The sequence below is a fragment of the Camelina sativa genome, chromosome 19 (assembly GCF_000633955.1).
Source record: "Camelina sativa cultivar DH55 chromosome 19, Cs, whole genome shotgun sequence".
In the NCBI taxonomy this organism is placed as follows: domain Eukaryota; kingdom Viridiplantae; phylum Streptophyta; class Magnoliopsida; order Brassicales; family Brassicaceae; genus Camelina; species Camelina sativa.
The window spans coordinates 1,371,545-1,395,764 of record NC_025703.1 but is presented as its reverse complement, the minus strand read 5'-3'; the positions used below and the strand labels follow the sequence as shown (position 1 = coordinate 1,395,764).

General features: G+C 35.5%; 5 protein-coding genes and 1 pseudogene across 9 annotated transcripts in view; 2 read left to right on the top strand and 4 right to left on the bottom strand.

Annotated features, from left to right (window-relative positions):
* Positions 181-1,589, bottom strand: LOC104764033 (annotated as a pseudogene).
* On the top strand, positions 2,599-5,508 carry LOC104764031. Its single transcript, XM_010487465.2, has 3 exons — positions 2,599-2,782; positions 3,375-4,553; positions 4,635-5,508. The coding sequence occupies exons 2-3, from the start codon at positions 3,396-3,398 to the stop codon at positions 5,163-5,165; spliced, it is 1,689 nt and encodes a 562-aa protein (XP_010485767.1). The 5' UTR covers positions 2,599-2,782; positions 3,375-3,395; the 3' UTR covers positions 5,166-5,508.
* LOC104764032 (T-complex protein 1 subunit theta) lies at positions 5,399-9,139 on the bottom strand. Its single transcript, XM_010487466.2, has 13 exons — positions 8,834-9,139; positions 8,412-8,674; positions 8,169-8,315; positions 7,897-8,058; positions 7,716-7,793; positions 7,333-7,466; positions 7,121-7,193; positions 6,961-7,038; positions 6,743-6,865; positions 6,540-6,634; positions 6,194-6,403; positions 5,970-6,027; positions 5,399-5,738 (listed from the first exon to the last, which is right to left on the bottom strand). Exons 1-13 carry the CDS (start codon positions 8,982-8,984, stop codon positions 5,661-5,663), a joined length of 1,650 nt encoding a protein of 549 aa, XP_010485768.1. The 5' UTR covers positions 8,985-9,139; the 3' UTR covers positions 5,399-5,660.
* LOC104764030 (YTH domain-containing protein 1-like) lies at positions 9,405-12,210 on the bottom strand. Of its 2 annotated transcripts, none has more exons than XM_010487463.2 (7): positions 11,843-12,210; positions 11,415-11,485; positions 11,033-11,242; positions 10,334-10,882; positions 10,035-10,247; positions 9,795-9,932; positions 9,405-9,690 (listed from the first exon to the last, which is right to left on the bottom strand). In XM_010487463.2, the coding sequence occupies exons 1-7, from the start codon at positions 11,892-11,894 to the stop codon at positions 9,646-9,648; spliced, it is 1,278 nt and encodes a 425-aa protein (XP_010485765.1). In that variant the 5' UTR covers positions 11,895-12,210; the 3' UTR covers positions 9,405-9,645. The 2 variants fall into 2 exon arrangements, with proteins under 2 accessions (XP_010485765.1, XP_010485764.1); XM_010487462.2 differs by having other exon boundaries at positions 11,033-11,254; positions 11,843-12,209.
* LOC104764028 (casein kinase 1-like protein HD16) lies at positions 14,427-19,814 on the top strand. Of its 3 annotated transcripts, none has more exons than XM_010487461.2 (17): positions 14,427-14,748; positions 15,440-15,889; positions 16,145-16,270; positions 16,359-16,432; positions 16,532-16,601; positions 16,683-16,738; positions 16,818-16,889; positions 17,029-17,123; positions 17,262-17,328; positions 17,416-17,545; positions 17,629-17,847; positions 17,934-18,064; positions 18,361-18,535; positions 18,624-18,714; positions 18,817-18,974; positions 19,070-19,258; positions 19,378-19,814. In XM_010487461.2, exons 2-17 carry the CDS (start codon positions 15,497-15,499, stop codon positions 19,432-19,434), a joined length of 2,103 nt encoding a protein of 700 aa, XP_010485763.1. In that variant the 5' UTR covers positions 14,427-14,748; positions 15,440-15,496; the 3' UTR covers positions 19,435-19,814. The 3 variants fall into 3 exon arrangements, with proteins under 3 accessions (XP_010485763.1, XP_010485760.1, XP_019097019.1); XM_010487458.2 differs by having other exon boundaries at positions 19,375-19,812; XM_019241474.1 differs by lacking the exon at positions 14,427-14,748 and adding an exon at positions 15,178-15,234 and having other exon boundaries at positions 19,375-19,812.
* Positions 23,655-24,220, bottom strand: part of LOC109131015 — a 1,306-nt gene continuing 740 nt past the window's right edge. For both annotated transcript variants that reach the window (XM_019241293.1, XM_019241292.1), the window contains 2 exons: positions 23,988-24,064; positions 23,655-23,883 (listed from right to left, as the gene is read on the bottom strand). In XM_019241293.1, the coding sequence (XP_019096838.1) occupies positions 23,845-23,883; positions 23,988-24,064 (116 nt within the window). In that variant the 3' untranslated portion in view covers positions 23,655-23,844. The remainder of the gene's footprint in view (positions 23,884-23,987; positions 24,065-24,220) is intronic.

The following is a 24,220-nucleotide window of genomic DNA, read 5'->3' as shown; positions in this document are numbered from 1 at the left end:
TGATTTATGGATGTCGACGACGACGAAAAAAAAAAGAGAAATTGGATAAATATTTTTGGACGTATATAATATATGCTGTAGGTGAAGTAAATGAGTGTTTAATATTACGGCTGTGTGTATTAATAAAAATGAATAAGACGTTTTATTTTAAATCTGTGTTATTCCAATTGAACCCCCAATGTTTCAATTTTGACAAGTTTTAACACCCAATTATTTCTCAAGATATCCGGAGGAAGAAGAGGCTCCTCTCCAAGAGTCAAAAGACCATAATCTTTTTACACATATCCACCATTAACAGGAATGATCTGACCATTGACCCATTGACCACCATCACCAGCCAAGAATCCAACAAGAGGCACCACGTCTTTGGCTTCACCAATCCCCAAAAGGAGACTCTGCTGCTATCTTCTCAACCAACTCCGGGCTCTTTCCATCATAGAACATCTCAGTGGCTATAGGTCCTGGAGCTACACAGTTCGCAGTGATTCCTGTCCCTTTTAGCTCTTTCGCAAGAATCTTGACCATAGTTTCCACAGCTGCTTTTGATGCTGCATAGGTACCATATCCTAGTCTTAAGGATCGGGTCGTCGAAGATGTAAGGAGTATGATCCGACCACCACCTCCTTTCTTTAGCCTATTCGCTGCTTCCTACGCTCCTCTTGTATTGACACTACCAGTCCATAAGAAACAAAACAGAGTATTATTGGATGTAACAATGAAACTACACATACAAAATCTCACCAGGGTTCAACAATGACTGAAACAAAGAAATCTCAGTTGAAAATATACTAAAGGAATCAGCTTTTCAACTCAAAACCATAGCCCATTGTCACATCTGATTATAAACTACAGTCCATAAGAAAGAAACAGAGGATTTTTGGAGATTAAAGAATGCACCAAGTGTAGATGTAACAGTGAAACTATACATACAAAAGCTCACTAACATGGAACATTTGATCTTAAAGGAATCAGCTTTCTAACTCAAAACCATAAGCCATTGTCACATCTGACATAAACTACACATACAAACCATAGCCCATTGTCACATCTGATTAGAACTTAGACTTTATCATCTCACATTGTACAATTAACCTAACTAATTAACAAAAAGTTGTTTGCTTTTCTATGATTAAGAACCTAACCAAATGAATGAAACAGTCTCCATGTATACCTGAAAATGCGATCGAAATCTTCAACTGATGTGTTAGCAATCGTAGGGTGGTTGGGATCGAGAATCCCAGCGGAGTTAACCAGAATGTGAACCGGCGATTCAAAGGCAGTCTCAGCCGCATCGAACATCGATTTCACCTGGCTTGGTTCAGAGACATTGGCTTGAAACACAATGGCTCTTGGTCCTTTTCCTGTGACTTCTTCCCTAACTGGGAAAGCGTTGATCTCAGCCGCGGCACGCTCGGCGTCTGCGGCTTTAGATGTGTAGTTGATAACAATTTTAGCGCCGAGTTCAGCTAGGTGGATAGCTATAGCTCGGCCAATTCCACGGGATGATCCGGTGACTATGGCGACTCTTCCGGCGAGTGGAAGCGGCGGTTGTGTAGCCATGAAAACGATTCGAATTTGATGAGTGTTAGTAGTAGTATGATGTAATGGGACTGATACAATCGGATTGGACTCTGTTTTTATATATAGATTCGTTTGACAAATCAGCCTCATGACTTTTTATTTTAACAAATTGACCCCTACCCGCTTCTTTACAGTTTCCCCCTTTTATATCTGCATCTTTATACAATACGCCCCATTAGTATATTGTGGAATTGTCCTTTTTAAAAAATTAAATCACTTTATTTTTTTTTGGTCAACATAAATTTACTAAAAAGTTTATAATAAACATGATAGTTTTGTTAGAACAATAGTATTAATTTAAGCTTGAATTACGAATTTAAATCTTAATTCTTTTTTTCAGTCAATTATTTTTGCTACCAAATTTCACTGTTTTGCCAATTTAGAAGGATTGATTCAATTCAAATCTTGAGATGCCTAATTGAAAGAAGAAAAAAAAACAAGGCATTGGATCAGGACCAAAAATTGGGGGAATGAACAAAGGGAAATAAGATTCATATGAATGATAGTAAGAATACACAGATTTAATACCATTTGACTACTATTTAGAATTTTCCATAATGAAAAAAAAAAAAAGAATTTTGGTCAATTGGGACAAAAATGGAAATTTAATCAATTACGAGATTCTATAAATTATTATCTTCCTAAAATAGTAACAGAAATTGAGAGGAAAACAAATTCTTTAACTTAATGACGAGAAAATCCCACAACTTTACCGATCTATCTAATAAACCCATAATTCTATTAATTCCCATTATCTTAATCTTTATTGTTGGGTAAAAAATCTCCAAAGTATCTTAATCTCTTATTACTATTCCAAAAGGATCATAAGATTTAAGAAGTTACTGAGGAGAGAGTAAACAAGCATTCACTTCAATAAATTCAATTTTTTTGTTTTCTTCCTCAAAACGATTTGTAGAGGCTCTAGTTTGATAAATTGAAAACATTGGTACCGTTTCGATAAAAATAAAAAATAAAAAATAAAAGAAAGGGATCTAAACCCTAAACAAACCCGCCCATCTCACCAAACTCACAACATTCAAAATTCAAAGTTGAATCCTTTTTTTTGTTTTCTGGTTTCCTTCGCATCGTATCGTGAAGAAGAAAGAGAAGAAGAGCGATTACTCTATTGGGATCTATCTATTAGATTCTTGTTGGGTCTTTCTTGAATTTTGTTGGGTCAATCTTCGCTGTGAGGCCACTGGTACGCTTCTTTCGTCACTTTCGCGACTTCACTTTCTTTGAATTCTATATACTCTGTATTTTTTTCGATTAGGGTTACTCTTCTTTCATTCAATTATATTCAATTCGTTTTTGGATTTGTAATTCCAGAGACCAAAGTTCGTGTATTTATCACTTTCCTTCGTTGGTTTTTATGTAATTATGTTCACAGATGATGATGTTCGTTCTTTTATGTAAAAAGATCAGTTTTTTTTTTGGGGAAGTTTACGTAATCTAATCTATTCAACCTTCTTTGGAATTTCATAATTCATCCGGAGAAAGAATGATGTTTTGCGTTTTGGTTTCACCAAAATAAATTGATTTGATTGAGTTTGGAATTGAATTTGAGTATTGGTTTTGGTATAATCATAATATGAGAATGTGTGTTGATTGATTTGTTTTCCTTATTTGGATATGGTTCAGAATCACTTAGTATACTCATTTTGGTAAAGTTATATTATTAGGATGCACGATTATATCTGATTCTGTATAATACTTCCTGTCACTTAAAGAGACTCAAGAGAATTTACGCTACTGTTCTTATTGAATTCATTGTGGCTTTTTTTTGTTTCCAGAGGAACCAGGAGTGGGGAACAATGGGTAGAAATATCGGTTCTGCATTTAGACAAGAGTTGTTTAATCTTGATAAAGATCCAGATTCACACAAGACTGCAATGAGCAATCTGAGATCGATTGTGAAAGATTTGGATGTAAGGATGATTCATGTCTTTGTTGATCAACTTTCTCAAGTCAAAGAGATTGGTTCTGAATCTGGTGGCTACACGGTTTCTCTCTTTGAAGACCTTGCTCGTTCTCATGGAGTCAAAATTGCTCCTCATGTAGATACTATCATGCCGGCGATCATAAGGACGTTGAGTTTCAGTGAAGGGTCTTTACGTGTTCAACAGGCTTGCTCTAAGGCTGTAGCTGCTATGGCTAGATTTGGAATTGATCCTACTACACCGGGAGATAAGAAAACGAATGTGGTTCACTCTATTTGTAAGCCGCTCTCTGATTCTCTTATTGATTCTCAACATCAGCAGCATCTTGCTTTGGGATCTGCTCTTTGCTTGAAGTCACTTGTGGATTGTGATAATTGGCGATCTGCTTCTAGTGAAATGGTTAATAATGTTTGTCAAAGCTTAGCTGTTGCCCTCGAAGCCACTTCAAGTGAAGCTAACTCTCATATGGCACTTGTTATGGCACTTGCCAAACACAATCCTTTCACTGTGGAGGCGTATGCAAGGCTTTTGGTGAAGTCGGGTCTGAGGATTCTGGATTTAGGTGTTATTGAAGATGATTCGCAGAAACGGCTCTTAGCTATACAGATGCTCAACTTTCTGATGAAGAATTTGAATCCCAAGAGTGTTTTTTCTGAGCTAGAGCTTATATGTCACGAGATGGAGAAACACCAAAAAGATGAGGTGCATTATGTCAAAATGGCAGCTTATGAAACCATAAGACAAGCAGAGATATTAATAGCTGAGGCAGATCCAATGTTTGATGCAGAGAACTGCAAGCCCCGAAACTCGCTCAGTGGATCAATCAAGTCTACACCAAGTCTTGGAGCACATGATGGGAGTGTTTATAGTAGACATGATGGGAGTTGTGTAAACGATCGAGACGAGGATGATGTTCTGTTTTCTGGTGTAGGCAGTGGAAGAACTGCTGTTTCAGGCTCTCCTTTGGTTGACTACAGAGAGAATAACCAAGAAACTGATTCTGTAATCGAGAGTCCAAGATATGGAAATCAGGTAAAATAACAACTTTAAAACTGCCTTCCCTTGTGTGTCCTTTTTCAGTGATTTTCAATTGTTCTGCTTCTTTGATTTCAGATTCAATGTTTTGGTGTTGAAGATGGGAATATTGAGTCAGTTTGGTTCCATCAGCGGAACAGAAGCTCTGAGTTTAATGAATCTGTGTGCTCTAGGACGAACCGCTCAAGAAGTTCCAGACGAAGCACCAAGAAGAGACAGTCAGGAGACATCTGTTCAAAACATCACAGGCATGGTTTCACACAAGATCCATTCACTGAGTTACTAGACAACAGAGAGCAGCTGCAACAGTACAGTGAAAGCTCATCATCATCATCAATCTATGATACATCTGGCACTACTAGTCCAACCAACACAACAGAAGATATCTATGAGAAACCGACAGAAGATATCTATGAGAAACCGAAGTCAGATCTGGATTCTGAGGCCAAACTTAAGACAGGGGAGACTGAAATAGACCCACGTCTGGGACGGAGCAAGCGTGTGTTAAAACTGGGGCTGGGCGTCTTCTCTATTGCAGTTGCAGGGTTTGCTTCTTTCATGTGGATGCATCTCCAGGATGATTTGATGCCTCATCTTGTTCCGACGTAATGTCTATGGGATGAACATAAAGAAGCTTACAACTTACATAGGTTCGAATTGTAGCTTAGTTCCCTTGTTCTTTTGTCAATGTGTGGATCATGTTCAAATACAAGTTTGTTTGTTTACTTTTCCTGTTAACCCAACTAATATTTTCTTAGGTTCAAAGTTCTAGCTTGGTTCTATTGTTATTTTATCAATGAAAAACCTTATGGATACGTCACTTGTCCAAAAGTCGAAGCAAATCTAAACCAAATTCACATTAGTTCAAAATTAAGCCACAACCGTTCGAAGTCTTAACTGAGAGAATCCTAGTAACAATTTCACTAACCAAACAAGACAAAAATTAAAAAAACAAAAAAACAAAAAGAAGGCAAAACACTTAAGTTGGTGGTGTATACAAAGATCACAAATCTTAAGCTGAGACATACCAAAATTTCCTCAGAACTGAAAGAACAAAGGGTTACAAAAGAAGAGAGTTTCACTACGAGGTATATATTCTCCGGCTTAGTCTTCCTCGGCACCAGCACCTGCGGCGGCAGCTGCATCTCTCCTTGGTCCACCAGCAGGTTTCGCCATTATAATCTGCACATTTTACACATATTAGAGTATAAACATGCAGGTTTTAGAATACTTAATGGATATCTATCGAAGGAACTGAATATTGAATCAAGAGTTTGCACGAACAAGAGTTTGTAAGATATTGCATTCAACAAACAATATCTTTTTCCTTCATGTTATAATTCAACACCTTAAGATATCAATGAAAAATTGCTTCGTACACCGAAAGATTAAATCAAGTCAGTTAGTGCATACCTGGTCTACACGAAGCACAGTGCATGCAGCATCTGAGGCATATTTAAGAGCAAATAACCTGCACAAAGACTTGCACGTCTTAGTCATCAATTAAAATGAATGGTCTTCTTTGTAAGTATCAGAAAATTCTACTCCAGTTATTATAGGTTCAAGAACAACCGCTAAACAATTATGGAGAAGTCTGATTGAAAGATCTGATGGCGGAAAGACAGTGTGAAACTTACTTGGTTGCAAAAAGATCCCATACTTTCGTCTCTGAAACATCTTTACAAGCACCTTCCTCTAAGTCAATGCCTAGTTTTGCGTTTCCAGATCCATGTCCAGTGTACAGAGCCGCTATGATTTCCATTGCATTGAGGCCAGCATTATCTGCAAGGGTTTTGGGTACAAACTCAAAACTCTCAGCGTATTTCGAGATAGCATATTTGTCCAACCTGAAATACAGAAGTGAAACCAGAGTTTAGTTGCCAAACCATAGACAGTTTTGCATAAAAAGCTAGCCTCAAATGGATAATTTTTGAAAAATTACCAAAAATGATATCATCTAATAATTTAAGTAAAAGAAAGTACCCTATTTCTGCATTGGCATATTCCTTCAATCTTTGAGCCAATTCTATCTCAGTAGCTGCAGCCCCAGGAACAATACGGCTGTCTCTGCACATGGCCTGAGAAGAAAATATAACTAATCAGTAATCATAGTCAAGATATATACAATATATTTGGTACAAAGGAAACTAGACAGGGAAAACAATCTTTAACTCAGCAGATAATACCTTGTATGTATTAACCCCATCATCAACAGCTCTCTCAAGGTCGTCCAAAATGCTATCTGTGCTTCCACGCAAAACCACGGTAGAGATGGAGTTACCACCTTCCTCGTTTCTAGCAATCGTGACCTAAAGACATCACAAGAAGACCGAGAATTGTCTATGATCAATGAAAAACAAAGAAATATTAACTTAAACGATAGGAAATGACTCAGAGTACTTACTGTCACGCCACCAATTTCCTCAACTGATATAGAATCAACATATCCCAGATCATCAGGGCTTGGCCGGCTAAGCTTCAACTGTTTGATAATTAAAGTATTAAAAGGTAGGAAAAAAAACACCCTTGGATACTCATTCAGGTAGCCAATTAGAAACACTTACATGCGCAACAGCTCCAGCTGTACGGCAGAAGCGCCTCAGTTCAAACTTTGAGCTGATTTTCAATACCATTATCCTGCCATGAAAAATGTTCGTATATGAAAGGCCAGTAAAGACATGTAATATCATATGAAGCTACAACCGGACAATGGGGAATCAGAATGCGGGTAATAACAATCGTAAAAAGGAGTATAAAAAGTTATGATCTAACATACTTGTAGCGCTCACAGAAATGCAATGCCATTTCTCCAATCGATCCCCCGCTAACAATGACTTTGGCTCCTGATTCAGCAACAGCTTTAATCAACTCCTCAACTTTAGCTTCCTCTGTTTTTGCATAGTTCTCTAGCTAGAAATCCAAAATAAAAGGAGAAATTTGTCACAACAACGATTTGAAAACACACAACCATCCTTGAGGAAGCATATATATAATAGACGCCAGAAATGTAATTTTCACATTTTAACAAGAAAGTAACAAATTCAAGTGCAGGTGAAACTCGTATGCATCATTCATAAAGAACCTCATCTTGTTCTACCTCATCACACTGGAAGCATACGGTAAAAGAATAAAGATTCCAAACTTAAAGAAAAGACTAACCTGCTCAGCACTATGAATGAGGACAGTTCCTTTGGTCTCTGTTGCATTAGTATCAACGCCACCCGCAAATACAGCAACCTGAAGAGAGAATAAAAATGATTCAGGGACATCTAAGGGCCAAACATTGATCAATTCCAACAAAAACTTGGTCAAAAGCATAAACACAAGAAAAGGATCTCACCTTAGCCTTCTCCATCCGCTTAATGCTACCAACAGCATCACTTTTCATGACCATACCACGGACTATGCAAGAATTGTGCAAGCCTCCTCCCAAAAGCTTGGCAACACGGACGTTATCAACATTGAAATTCGTAGGATTCTTTGGGCAGACTTGAATGCATGCCTAGAAAATAAGCGAACCCGTCAAGTAAAAACTAAATCTACCAAAACCAAGAAAAAAATAACAATCTGAACGGTGAAACAGGAAACAAACAGATAGCAAGGAATAATTACGTCAGCAACTAAAGAGCATATGATCTCTTCTTGTCCAAACTGCTTGCTTGCAACAGCTGCTCTCATCCGGGAAATAACTTCATCCTTGTTACGCACATCCATGGTCTGAGAACCACTCTCAACAAGTTGTTCCAAAATTTCAACAGTCTGCACAATCAATAGCATTAGTCAAACACTCATCAAAGGAACACATTACAAACTACAATACAGTAATTCAGATATTCACCAAACCAACCAACAAACCTTATTGATAGCTTTAGTATATCCACTAATGATCTCACTGGGATGAAGCCCCATCCTAATAAGCTCCTCAGCGTTTTGAAGAAGCTCACCAGCAAAAGAGATAACCAGATTTGCACCATCTCCAATCTCTTCTTGCTGTGCCTTAGCAGCTAAAACCAAAAGTTTAGCAGCCGGGTGCTGAATCTCCAGTTCGTTCACAATAGTACCAGCATCACTTGTCACAAACAGTTTATCCAAATGATTGATAACCATTTTATTCATTCCTGAACAAAACCATCAGAAAACAAAACAACTCAGTTCTAATCCGAAATCTGAATCCCTAGAAACAACAGATCAAGTTTGGACAGATCCTACTAACAAAGCGAGATTCATCATTTCCAATAATAGATCAAGGGACAACAAATCAGGGGAAGTTTACGAACCATTAGGGCCGAGAGAGGTGCGGGTAATGGTGGAGAGCTCCTTGCAAGCTTCAATGTTCTTAATGACGGCTTCGTCGAGACCCGAGAGATGTCTGTAACCTTCTTTAAGCATCGATTGGATACCATATGGCTGCATCGACATACCTACCATTTTCTCAGGTAACGATCTGTATACGCTTTGAACTTTGGGTCACTAGAACAGAGAAGAGCAAAAAAACCCTAAAAGCGAAGAAGAAGAAGAAGAAGCTCTGTGTTTGTTTTTTTCTTTTCTTTTTTTAAAGTTGTTTAGAGAGAGAGAGAGAGAGAAAAAAAAAAAGCTCTTCTGTGAGTTGAAGTGGCCCGAGATTGCCCTAGAAAGAACCTCGTGAGGTTTTTATAACACTTCGTTTCCTCTGTAAACGTTGTCGTTTTACTATTTAAGGTGATGGGCCAGAGAGTGAGATCTTTAAATCTTTAGGATTGAAATTCTTATTATAAGAAAGTTTAGGGACGAAAAGAGAAATTATCTTTGCGATTACAAAAATTGCATTGATGTAACTTTGAAGGAAATAAAGAGAGCAAAGAGAGCAAAGAGAGCAAAGAAAGCATAGAGTTGTTTTTGTTTTATGATCAGATGTGCGTTCCCTTAAAAAAGGAAACAAAAGACAAATCTAAGTTTTGCGTTTAGATAAGCAGAGAAACACACAGATTAAAGATGTGTGCATATTAGGTTTTTAAGAAATCCAAAGCCTGAAGAAAAAACATGATTCAAAAAAACTACTGTAGGTTTCTTTTAATTAAGTCATCTCTTTTCCTTGAATCGATTCCAGCTTTCAACACAAGTTAATTGTTGGTTCCCCGGAAGCTCCTTCAAGGGCCTATATATACAGAAAACAAACAATCAGAATCAAAAGGCTTAGAAACTGGATCTAGATAGGTGGTTGATGTAGTTCTAGATGCAGCAGGGTTTAAAGAACTGTACCTGTTTCTTTTGTTTGATCTTCTTATCTCTGATGATCTTTTGCCTTGTCTCATAGAACTTGTAATCATCAAGTATACATGTCTTGCTCATGTACTCCTTGAAAATCTTTATTATCTTGATCCCATGCTCTAGATTCACCTGCAACAAAACCAACACCGTTACAGTTAAAATAGCCTGACTTAAGGATTCAAATTAGCTTCAAGCATGTCCAAGAAAGGGTTTAGGGGAAGTTTAACGAACCTCTTGAGTGTCTCTGCTATTAGTGACAGGCTTGTTCTCGTTTTTCGCAAGCGTTATGTGTCTCAAGAGACTGTTTGGTATGTCTTTGATGATATGCCACTTCACAGGGAAACAACCAATCCATTTATCTTGTTGCCAATACTCCATTGTCTTGTTGAAATCAACTGGGCCTACCATCTCCGCAAGAGCAACAAATTGTCCACTTGCATTCACCTGCAGGTAAAAACCGATTACAGTGAGTTACTTAATGTAAATCTAAAAAAGATTTTGCACGAGTTGTGAAGTAACCTCATACTAACCGAGAACAGAAGATACACAGGACATTCTTGAGAATTCTCTTTGGCTTCATAATATGCAGCATTCAACTTCTTGTTCCCAGTTGGTGTGCTCGACCACGCACCATACTTTATACTGTTATGCACATCATCTTCACTGTATGACTTAATCACAAAAAATTTCGCTTTCACGAAAGTTTCAGGGAAATTCTCCCCGTTGTAGCGCTGGAGATCTACCGCTGAAACGTCTTGCTTCATAGCCTCTAGCATTGAAGAGTTAAGAACTTGTGGAGTTTTGAAATCACTACTCCTTGGTCCACGACAAAGCTCATTAAGCCTATCTGCTTTCTCATCACTATAACCACGCCCATGATTGAAGCTTCTGGTCTTTCTATAACCATCAACAGGATACCAACCTCGCCCAAGTTTCCAGGAATCATAACCAAAAGTTCCATATGCATGACCAGAGTCAATTACATTCCCATAAAGTCCATACAATCCAGGGTTGGAATACAAATGATCATTATATCCAAATTGGTCAAAATTTGGTGCTTCTTGTGAGCTGTGTGGATTCTGTAAATAAAAAAAGGTTGTAGCCAATTATTAGACAGATAATCCCAAGTCCTAGCAGAGATGACGAAGTGAACAAAACACACATTCTCTTGACTATATGAAGACAGATAAGAGGCAGTAAGGTCATGTCATGTGAAATAACAAGCATACCATGAGATGTGAAAAGGAGCTGTGATAGCTGTTGTTTTCATAGCCAAACCTCGGATCAGGGTAGCCACCAGAAGGATAGTTTGTTGGGAAGTAACCCCACGGGTGTGAACCAATCGAGTCTCCACCATTAAGCAAATTGCCAACATTCATATTTGGCCTTCGTTCACTTCCATGAGAAGATGCACCATAAGGTACATGACCAAACTGGTGCTGAAAAGAACCCTTGTCATAAAACACAGCCAGTTAGCAAAAAAAAACTCACACAAGATATCAAATTTTATATAAAATGAGCAGCAAGACCTCTCCACAGAGCAATTTGCAGTGAAAAATCCTTTGGCACAACACAATTCAAGTTCCAAAAAGGAAGTAGCAGTTAAAGTACCTTATTACGGTTCCTAGAGACTTCACTTGCATCTGAACCTAAAGACAAGTCCTGAAACAAATCTGCTGTGTCTGCACCGATCATATACAATAGCCAATTTAGTATTTGTACAAAACAAAGCCTCAAAACTCCAATTGCATAGTCTAAACAAAGCAAATTACTAGTGAAATTCAAACCCATAAGTAGAAAAATAACTAACTTGCAAAAAACACATAATTTCATCAATCTTTCCCATAGAGACAGACTCTGGACACCAATCTTATCCGAAATAGACAGCCTACGACAGATATACTAAAAACAACAATGGTCCCTAAACCCTAAACCCAAGGATTCAAATCAATCGCAAGTTTGTAGGACAAACAAAAAAATGATAACTTTCCGATGCTAATAAACAAAAAAAAGTCATCTTTGGGATAAAAGGAACATACCCAGAAGAGGGAAGCTAGTAACGAGATGATCAGAAGAAGCGGCTCCAGCCATGTCGAGGAAAAAAAGCTTGAAAAAAAGGAGGAAAACCCTAGAAAACAAAGTTAGGCAAATGAAAAGCAAAACGCAACCTCGAAAAACCCAGAGAGAAAGAGAGAGAGAGCCTTGTTGGGGTTTATAGAAAGTTCGGTTCTTTTTTTTTTTGTTCTTCTTCCCCCTTTAACGTAAGGCGGTGTGATCTTTAACACAGAACACAAAATGCCCCCAAATGGGTAAAATTAGCGAAGAATTCTAAGCGACAAAAATCAAAAATTTTCCTTTTGTTTTTTGCTCCTTTTACCCAAAAAGATAAGGCTCTTCTTCTTAATGACCATTTCATCGTCACACGAGAAGATTCTGAAATTTTGACGTTGATTGTTTTTGTTATTAGACACTTTTAATTTTAAAAACAAAATTAAAATTTCAAAAGAGCAAAGCAATAAAGCGTAGCTACCTACCTTACGATGAAAATTAAAAAAATCTTGGTAATGTTTGTAATTGTAAACATATACAAATATGATTTCATATTGACACCATATGAAGAAAGAAAAAATAATAGTCATGAGAGTTCAGCTCAACTTAAGACAACTTCTACAAATTGTAGGCCGTTTTGGTTTGGCCAAAAGAGCCAACTATGTGTGTGCGCGCACTACATAAAAAAAAAAAACTAATCGAATACACTATATCTACTGGTGGATCGTGTCCCGTAAAACCAGTTTAACACAATGAAAAGGAGGATGCTTCAATAACCGAATTAGATGATTCCAATTGGATATGAACCTTATGTTCTGGCATCGACCCACATACATACGTTTGCTCCTCACCTAAAACATTCGAATGTTTTTTTTTTTTTTTTTGTTATAAGAAAAACGTCGTCCTAGAGAGTAATGATATTTTTCATTTAATTATATGGGTTTTCTTTGGATAAGTGAGTACAACAAGTAGTGTATGATGATGATGCAAAGAAAGGAAAATCTTAAGACCGATTTGTGGGGTTACTTTACTTACTAGTGTTGTGGTCGCACATACAACAGCATATGGTTATATAAAACAAAAAACAGTAGTCAAATTCAAAACAATTTGTTCTGATTGGAAAAAACATTCATAGAGCTAGATAAATTCAAAAAAAAACTTTTTTAGAGTTTGGTTTAACAAGTTCTTTTTTACCTTTTCTCGTGATGGGAGTATCTAATTTTTTTTAAATAGCATTAAATTATATTTGGCAAACATCACATGGTGTTCCACAAGATTGATCAGTATGTTTATCCTTTGTCTCTCGTTAGGTTCATTCATTAGAGAGTTGTATATATGAGGCGGTAAGGAAGGACAAAACATCATCCTCGAGTCCGGAAAAAGTTTTGAGACATTCCCAACAACTTAATTCCACTATTGTACTATTGCATCATTAAATTGGTGTTACATGCTACAACTTTTCTTTTTCTTGTTTTTTTGTAAATTTTAAAATTACCAAGATAATCAATTATGATTATTATTTTTTTTGCAACAATTTTTTTTTTCCCATTTGAGAATACTCAGTTGTCGTTATTACTTATTTAGTAGTGGATTCACTGGATTGTCCCACTAGAGGTAGTTTTTTTCTTTTCTTATGCAAATAAGAAGAAGTAAGCACGTGACAACTTGGAAACATCGTTTGTGGTATCAAATATACGCCATATATAATCCGACTAATTTTAAAGTTTAATAGTATTTTTTTATAGGCAAACAAGCTTAAAATTGATTGCTAGCAAACAAACACACTTTAATTCTAACGAAATAATGCGTTTTAAAATCTACATATCAGAATCACTTGACAAAATATGTCAACCAATCTAAAAATACAAATAATATGTCATTGACTTCTAAATACAAATCACACACAATGTTATAAATACAGCGTGATGTGTTGTTCCACTGATCTCCATGGATTAATGGATCATGTGACATACGAGTTTTATTTTAGACATGTTAAGTTCCTTTTGGATGTTTTCGAAAGAAAAAAAATTAAAGTAAGTTTTTCATTTTATATATTAGAACAATACGAATGACATTTTTATGAAGAAAATGTGCTTACACGTATGACGTACTTTTTCATTAATTTATTAAGTACTACTAATAAACTGTACTTTGTATTAACATCTACGAATATAGTAATTTAATACTATTATATGAAAAATAAGAGGCAGAAAATATTTAAAATAAATAAAAATAAAAAAAGCACGCGAGGAACCCAAAGCGGCAATACAGTGATAGCCAATGAAACCACAACACCAATAGCCCATTTAGGCATCAATCAGCTAATCTTAGGTCTGAGACTGAGAGTCTCAGAAAATAAAATAAAAAAAAGTTAACGTTGCAAATATATGTTTTAAAAAACGAGAAATAATAAATTAGGTAAAAATTCACAAAATATATTTAGTATTATTATTACATAGAAAACAAATTATTGGAAGAAGAAAAAAAAAAAGTGAATCAATCCTTCCCCCAAGAAAAATAAAAACTTTTTTTTTTTTTTTAATTTTGGTCTCTCTTTTTCTCAACTCAAAAATCTCTTTTTTTTTTTACAAAAATTTGCACCTCTTCTTCATCGTCTCATCTTCATCTTCTTCTTCTTCTTCATTATTAACCCTAAATCTAGCCGCAACTACCTCTCTCTCTTCTTCATCTGTCTGTACTCTACACAGCTCAAAACTTTTTTTCTTCACATTCAAATCGTCACACAAGGAGCTAATCGGAAACTTGAAGAGAGAGAGAGAGAGAGAGAGAGAGATCTGAAAGTTTTTGTTCTGGATCGATCTTGTTCCACTCTCTTCATCCTCCGATCATCGTTGTTTTCTTAACAAGTTCTATCAATAAAAAAATCGATCTTCGGGTAAAACAGTCTTTTAAAATCTCGATTCGATTCGATTCGATTTCCTTTGTTATGGTTGTTGTTGTTGTTGAGCTGTGACTTTTTTCTTGGTACATTTTGTTATGAACTATGCGAAAAAAGATCGTGATTTTTGGAAGATGATTGAACATGGTTTCGTTAAACTGACAAATGTTTTCACTTTATAGAAGTTTCTTTTTTTTGTTTGTGTGAATGAATGAATCTATATGTTACTTTTGCTTTCGATTTGTGTATGTCTAGGAGAAGCTTGTGTTGATTGATCTATGGGGTAGTAAGTAATTTTTGTTTTTGTTCTACTAGGGTTGTTATTTTCCATGGCGTTCATGGTAGGAAGGAAGCTTTGATGAATATGAAACTGTTGAGCCACATAATCATTGATAAGTTCTAATTTTGGCTTTTGTTTTGGTGAAGATTTGGTTTGATTGAAAAATGCAACGCCATTAAGAGTATTTTTGGAATGCTAGTAATGTGAGCCATGGTTTCTTCTATTCTATTACATTGCTTTCTCTATTGATTCCTTTTAAGCACTTTCCTCAAGAAGAGTTTGTTTTCATCCCATGTTTGCTCTCTCTTATTTGTTGGTTTATTATATCTCGTTGGAGAATCAATTGCTTCAAATAAACTGTTATTGCTAAAACCTTACACTCTACTCCCAATTTTTTTAATGACACAGGTAATGTAAAGAGGTGACTGAAAGAAAAAATTATTTTACATTTTGCATGGAGTAAGAATGCCAGAGTTAAGAAGTGGAGCAAGGAGATCGAGACGCCTTGACGAGCAGCCTAACCCTCAGCTAGTTGAACAACCAGAAATTATCGTATCTCCTCCTCCCACTGCGACAAGGAGAAGAGGTGGTGGTAGAGGAAGGGGGAATGCTGCTTTAGCTAAAGGGGCGGCACCTCCAAGACCAACTGCTGCCGGTAGAGGCAGGGGTATCAGGTTGACAGACTTAGACCCAGAACCTTGTGAGGTTCGTCCTGCTGCAGGTGCTTTAGGGGCCACTGAACCTGCCTTAAATCGAGTCGAAGGGGTAGCTGATAAGGATCTTGCTGCAGAAGGCGGTAGCGCAGAGAAAATAGTAGGACTGGAAGAAGATTCCAGCATGGGTCCAGTCCCTGAAAGGGTAATTCCTGTTAACATTATGACATTAGTCACTGGATTTCTGCTAGGTTACATCCTTGCAAAACTCTAGGGTTAGGTCAAAGAAGGTCCTCCGTTTTGGAGTTCAACATATGCTTGTTTCATCACCAATCATCATCTTGGAACTCTTAGATCTTTTGCTGATATGTGGTTCGCGAGCCATGCTAATGTGTTTAAGCATTGTCTCAACTTTTTATTTACCTTTGAGAGAGATATTCACTATTATTTAATTGTGCAGGTGCAAGTTAGGAATTCTCCTGTTTCTAAGACCGAGAGGAAACTCGGTAAGGGTGGATTTGGTCAAGTTTATGTTGGCAGAAGGGTGAGTGGTGGCAGTGATAGGATTGGAGCAGATGCAATTGAGGTATTTTAGACAAAAGCTTGTAGAAAGTCATGGGGTTTAATAACAAAAGAGTGAACAAATAAAAAACGTTAATTCTTTTCCTTTTCAGGTAGCTCTTAAACTTGAACATCGAAATAGTAAAGGCTGTAATTTTGGCCCACCTTACGAGTGGCAAGTGTACAAGTAAGACTTACCTGCTTCTTTCTAAATTTCCTCCCATATTCTATATATCTCGTTATGTTTCACTACTAATCTGTTCTGTTTGATTTTTCTCTTTTAAAGTACGCTCAATAGCTGTTATGGAATTCCTGCTGTACATCATAAGGGTCGTCAAGGAGATTTTTACATTCTGGTAAGCTTTTCGTACGAGCCTGGTTACACATCGAGATTAATGAGGTGTCGTTTATAAAAGAAACTATTATAATTATTTCAGGTCATGGACATGCTTGGCCCTAGCCTCTGGGATGTTTGGAATTCCTTGGCTCAATCGTAAGCACTTTCATCTTGCTTTATATTCAGACCAATCATGCTCATGCAGATATGCTAAATTTATTTTTCGTACGTGTAGGATGTCTCCAAACATGGTAGCGTGCATTGCAGTGGAGGCGATATCTATTCTTGAGAAACTGCATATGAAGGGGTTAGTGCTAATTTTTGTAGTTGCCAACTTCATAGCAATTAATAATTCCATTTATTTCGACCAAATTTATAATTACACCCAAAAATTTGCTATCAATGAGCTGACTGTCATGCCACGTTTAATCCCTACGTAAAATAAGGTTTGTGCATGGAGATGTGAAGCCAGAAAACTTTTTACTTGGTCAGCCTGGAACAGCAGACGAGAAGAAACTATACCTTATTGATCTTGGTCTAGGTGAGTTTCTGTAATATGCTTACAAAGAACCTAATACACTTCAGCTGTTTATATCTCTCTTTTGTCTCTAGAAAGTCTTTTGAAATATTTATAGTCTTTATTTTAACAAATGTTAACATATATTCTCTTTTATTTTAGCATCAAGATGGAAAGATTCACACTCTGGCCAGCATGTTGAATATGATCAAAGAGCAGATGTATTCAGGTATTTTAATTGTGTTGTGTATGCTATCTTTCTTACTTTTCTTTTGTATACATATGTATTTACATCTTTATTATGCTTCATATGCAGGGGAACAATAAGGTATGCAAGTTGTCATGCACATCTTGGTCGCACCGGAAGTCGGAGAGATGATCTCGAGTCATTGGCTTATACATTAATATTTCTGATGCGGGGAAGGTTGCCGTGGCAAGGGTACCAGGTGGGTTTCTTATCTCTCTATTCACAACCTACAGCATTTTTAAGTCTCAGTTCTAGTCCATGATTTATGGTATTTGTACGCAGGGTGACAACAAGAGCTTTCTTGTTTGCAAGAAAAAGATGTCAACGTCTCCTGAATTGATGTGCTGTTTTTGTCCACCCCCTTTTAAGCTGTTCCTCGAGGCAGTTACTAATATGAAGTTTGACGAGGAGCCCAACTATGCCAAGCTTATCTCAATTTTTGATACTCTAATTGAGCCTTGTGCTATATCTAGACCAATAAGAATTGATGGGGCTCTTAAGGTGATTTTCTTTGGTTCCTGTGTTTTCTTTTTTCATTATGTACAGTTATTTCAGCGAGTGTTGACATTTAACTTTTGCATGAATAGGTTGGTCAAAAGCGAGGAAGATTGCTTATCAATTTGGAAGAGGATGAACAGCCTAGGAAGAAAATTAGAATCGGCAGTCCTGCTACCCAGTGGATTTCAGTTTATAATGCACGCCGTCCTATGAAACAGAGGTAATTCTTACACATTTAAATGCTTTGCTCACCACTTCTTTCTGGAGTATAAAGCTCTGAAAACCTTCATTAATCATTCCTCTCTCTAGCTGACCAGTCTGCTTGTCAGTCTTAGCGAAACATATTGTCTAATGCTTTGCATATGTTATGGCTTTAGTTATTACCTATTTCAGAAAGATACAGTAGGTGGGATGGGGAAGGATACTGAGACTTAAATAATATTAGTGGAAATATTTGTTTTTTTTGGTACATTGTATTTCTTTGCGTAACGGGTCAAATCTTTGTTGCTTTTGTAGATATCATTACAACGTTGCAGACTCAAGACTGCACCAGCATGTAGAGAAGGGTAACGAGGATGGCCTTTTCATAAGCTGTGTAGCATCAGCAGCTAATCTCTGGGCCATCATCATGGATGCTGGTACTGGGTTCAGTTCTCAAGTATATGAACTGTCCTCAGTCTTCCTGCACAAGGTGAAACATCTGAAGCATTAGGAGCCATCTATTTGTCATACCTATATTGACTATAGCAGCTCACCATTTGTTTTTGGATTCTTTGCAGGACTGGATTATGGAACAATGGGAAAAGAACTACTATATCAGTTCAATAGCTGGTGCAAATAATGGGAGCTCATTGGTTGTTATGGCAAAAGGTTGGTATTCACGTCTGATGATAACTTTGCCGACGTCTTACTTATTCATTCATTAGATCATGAAAAGCTGTTTTACCTATTCGACTTCATGTAATGTGATAGGAACGCCTTATACCCAGCAATCTTACAAAGTCAGCGACTCATTTCCATTCAAGTGGATAAATAAAAAGTGGAAAGAAGGTTTCCATGTAACTTCGATGACCACTGCTGGGAGTCGTTGGGGTGTAGTAATGTCCAGGAACTCAGGCTACTCTGAACAGGTTCCCATCTCTTTACCTGAGGCATTTCGATGCTTCTTTGATTCCTTTTTGGGCACTATGATGTATTATTGATGTCTATGTGATGTATATAATAGGTGGTGGAGCTTGACTTCTTGTACCCAAGTGAAGGAATACATCGAAGGTGGGAAAATGGATACAGGATAACATCAATGGCTGCAACAGCTGACCAAGCAGCTCTTATATTGAGTATACCTAAACGTAAAATAACTGATGAAACGCAAGAGACTCTCCGAACTTCTGCCTTCCCTAGTACCCATGTCAAGGTAATCTTCGAAAACAAATGAAGCATGTTGGCTTCGTTTCACACATGAAATGAAAATTGGGATTCTTCTCCATTTGTTCTATTTAACTGACATTGGATCTGCATTTTTGATTTCAGGAGAAATGGGCAAAAAATCTGTACATTGCATCAATATGCTATGGTCGGACAGTTTGCTGATAAAAACATGGAGTATACTGTATCAACCTCTCTCACTCTCGCTCTAGGTTTCAGGGATGATCTTCTCCAGAAGCCTAACAACGTGTAGCTTCGGTTTCAGTACAATCTAAAGGTAAACCTTAACCAGGAGCCAACCAGTGTGACTGTAATGAAATGAAATTTGTCTCTATGTATGTAGTAAGTACAAGATAAAAGGGAAAAAAAAAAACAAAAAAAAATGAGTAGAAGAAAAGCATTTATTAGTAGAATTGATGAAGAGCTGGAAAAAGATTATGCAGTTTCTGGCTTATTGTTTTATACCTGATTTGAGTGTTACAGAATCAGGAGGAAGCAACATGTTTGTTATAATGAACATACATCTCTAAGAAGCCTTTCTCATATTTTGGTCTAAAGCCTTTTTCTGCTTCCAAGTTTGGATTTTAAAATCAAATAATCTAGATTTTAATTAATATGTAGAAATTGGTTTGCCATTACACAAAATGTTATTTGTTAGATTCGAATGAGCAGAAATAACATTTCAAATTTAAGAGACGTCAGATATATCAAACATCGTTTTCATTTAGTCTTTATAAATCATTGAATCTCCAAACCAATTACATGTTATGGATTCAACGCTAGTCAACATGATGGAATATTCAACTCTTTATTTGTGTAAATGCATACAGAAAGCACTATCTTAGAAGTCAACTATTTTTATAATTAGTGACTTCTCACAAAGACTCACATCACAATCACTATGAAGAAAAAACATTGTTCGGATCGAAGTCGTGTAGCAATAATCACTTCTTGGACTTGTTATAAATATGAAACAAGACACATAGAACCTGTGAGCGGCAACAGACAATACCTCTGAGAATAATGCTGAATCCATGTCTTCTCTCTTGTGTCCTCTTGTTCTTCGTCTTCTTCATTCCACACATATCTTTCTCTTTCCCACAAGACCCAAATACAATCCCTTCTTGAGTTCAAGAACTTGCTGACTCAGAACATCGAGAACCACCCCACACCAACAACCACCTTGGAAGGTTTAGAGACATGGAGGCCAAACTCAGATTGCTTCCAATGGCAGCTCGTCACATGCAACACTCGTTCCCCTATCAGAGAAGTGATAGACCTGAATCTACACTCTCTTGTCCTCTGGCTCAATGAGTTCAAACGTTTTGAGACCGGTTCTGCGTATAAGCTCTCTCGTAACGCTTGATGTCTCGTCTAATTTCTTACAAGGAGAATAGTTTTATGATCTCTGATCACCCTGAAATTTTTATACTAAAAGGAAAACTTTTTTAGTTTGATTTGAGTAGTTACATATATCGTAGTTGGTTAAGTAGTAGATTGAGTTGTGGAAACATTTTTTTTAAATATAAAGCCAAATATAATTATTTATTTATTTATTTATAGTTAAGTATTTTTCTTGTTTTTTGACATGGAGAAGTTCTTTGGATATATAAATTAATTATTTATCGTGGTTGGTTAAGTAGTAGATTTAGTTGTGGAAACAATTTTCTTAAATATAAAGCCAAATATAATTATTTTTATTTATAATTAAGAATTTTTTTTTGACAAGGATAAGATCTTTGGATATATAAATTATTTATTTATTGTTTTTAAATACTTGTGAGATTTTAAATTGCATAGCTTTTTACGGCATGAATTTTTAATAATATTTTAAAAAACAAATTCACAAAATTGGTTTTAGTCGTTGACAATCTGATTTTTTTTTAATTAGAATTAAATAGTTTGTAAATTATTCATACTCATTTTTTTTTTTAAAAAAATAGAATTTATTAATAAAACTATAACATTTAATTAATTAATCAGACACGAGAGGAGGAGAATCAATTCCGAGAGCGAACCCTAATTTCTTAACAATATGCAGAGTCTGAGATCCGTCCTTGCGAAGGTTTACCGCGGAGGGAGATCCATCGGTTCTCACCAAGAGAAAGAAAATAGGAACCAAACACAACAACAACTGAAACAGACACCATATGGCAAATGATTTGACACTCAGGTCAATATATAGCATCAAATTCAGTCGCGCTCACGGTTTCACATATGTCACAAAACTATCACTGAGCAAAATAAGAGCATATGCATGCAACAATAAAGCATCCTCCACAATGAATTCTTGTTTCTTTGCTTGTTCATTCACATAGTCGAAGACAAAATCAAGTTTCTCAGTCATTAAATCCACCTTTCGATCAATGGATATTAATTCACATCAATTATTGATAAATGATACAAAATATGTGGTTTAACATCAATTCTTATAATTGATAGTATTATTCAAACATTTGACATCAATTCAAATAAGATGATACAAATTTCTATTAGTTTGCATCATTTCAAAAATATTGATATAAAAAACTATGAATTCTCATCAATTAATTAATTGATGAATTGTTATTTTTATTTACATCAATTAAAATATGATACAAAATTAACATCGCTTTAAAAGTGATACATTTATATTTGTTTGCATCACATCAAAAAATTGATACAAATATATTAATTCATATCAAATATTGATAAATGATACAAAATATGTGGTTTAACATCAATTCTTGTAATTGATATTATTATTCAAACATTTGACATTGATTCAAATAAGATGATACAAATTTCTATTAGTTTGCATCATTCCAAAATATTGATACAAAAAACTATGAATTCTCATCAATTAATTAATTGATGAATTTTTAATTTTATTTACATCAATTAAAATATGATAGAAATTTAACATAGCTTTAAAAATGATACATTTATATTTGTTTGCATCACATCAAATTAAAAAATTGATACAAAGATATTAATTCACATCAGTTATTTAATTGGTGTATATACTAACTTTATTCACATCACTTACAAAATGATACAAAATTAACATTAATTAAATAAATGTTATATTTTTTTATTAATATATTCTATTTTTTCTTAATGAATATGAATAATTTACAAACTATTTAATTCTAATTAAAAAAAAAGAAAATCAGATTGTCAACGACTAAAACCAATTTTGTGAATTAGTTTTTAAAAATATTATTAAAAATTCATGTCGTCAAACAATTCTTAAATTTAAAATCTCACAAGTATTTAAAAAAGATATATAATTAATTTATGTATCCAAAGATCTTCTCCATGTCAAAAANAAAAAAAAAAAAAAAAAAAAAAAGAAGAAAAATACTTAAACTATAAATAAATAAATAAATAATTATATTTGGCTTTATATTTTAAAAAATTGTTTCCACAACTCAATCTACTACTTAACCAACTATGATATATGTAACTACTCAAATCAAACTAAAAGTTTTTTTTTAGTATAAAATTTTTAGAGTGATCAACAAGATCATAAAACTATTCTCCTTGTAAGAAATTAGACGACACATCGAGCGTTACAAGAGAGCTTATACGCAGAACCGGTCTCAGAATGCTTGAACTCACGTCCCAAAATTACGGCTCTCAAATTCTCTGCAATATCGAAAGAGTAATAACAATTTTTTTTAAAATTAGAAATACATATCGAAACCCAATGATCCGGTTGGTGGCGGATTATATTTCACGAGGAAACAGAGAACGTTACCATTGCCGGAAAAAGTAGTTTCATGTTTGTTGTACTTATTTTCATCGATGTGTCACTGAACGATTCATATTGCTTAGTATTGACAAGAAAGGAGATTGATTAGGTAAGAGTTATTATAGTAAGAGTTATTACGTATTTTCATCGATGTGTCTCTGAGACCAATCTTACTGCTGCTGTTGGAGAAGTTAGTCTCTCCTTGATTTGTCTAATTCTTTTCCTGTATTCTGAAATATTTACTTTGCTGGTCCAAGATCAAGTATAAAACGCAAAATGATATGTTTTAATGTATGATTTTGGAGAGTATTTTGAAACCACTTTTGGCTGAGATCTATCATATTAATAATCTACATAAAATTTCAAATGATATTCCAGAAAGGAAGTCAAATAAAATCTTGTAAGCCAATGTTTGGCGTATATCTCTATATTAATTAATAGAGATTAGGAAGAGGTTCGTAAACATTTATTTGACTTTCGGTTGTTGAAGGAACATTATTGTCGCAAAGCAAACCAGGTCTGTTTTTCTTGAAAGAGGAGATTTGCACGGTAAATGAGATCTGACGATGCTATTGTGCATGTGAAGACAGATTAAATGAAGATGAAGCGAACAGTTCTATGAGAGAAAGAGGGATCAAACAATGCAACATACAAAGAAAGGTGCAGCAGATTCCATAAATATTTCTCAAGAGACAAGAAACAGAAGATGCAAAATACTTAAAAAAAATAAATGACAACGCAACTTCTGAATAATCACAACCATGGATTTTGTTTTCTTTTACAGGAGCAAACAACACACACACAAAAACCAAACACTAACTTGTCGTCTCTTCTAAAAATCATTTCTTCCCCCGCAGAACAGACTTGGCCTTGGCTACCTGAGGGAGTGAAAACAGAGAAATGTCGATTCTATAGTTTAGGTTTTTCCGTTTTTGGGTTTTCAAAGGAAGTAAATAATTAATTCATATAATATTATATATACCACTTCCTCGTGACGATCACGCCGGAGTTTTATTGCTTCCTCAAGTGCGTTGTTCTTTTTTCGGGACTCCACATAGTCTGAGGTATATGTAAATAAATAAATAAAACAAAAAAAAAACGAAGGAAGTAAGCAATCCATATCCATCATACATAAAAAAAATAATCTCAGAAGATAAACAAAAAAATCTCCTCAACAATAAAAAAAAAAAAAAAAAAAAAAAAAAAAAAAAAAAA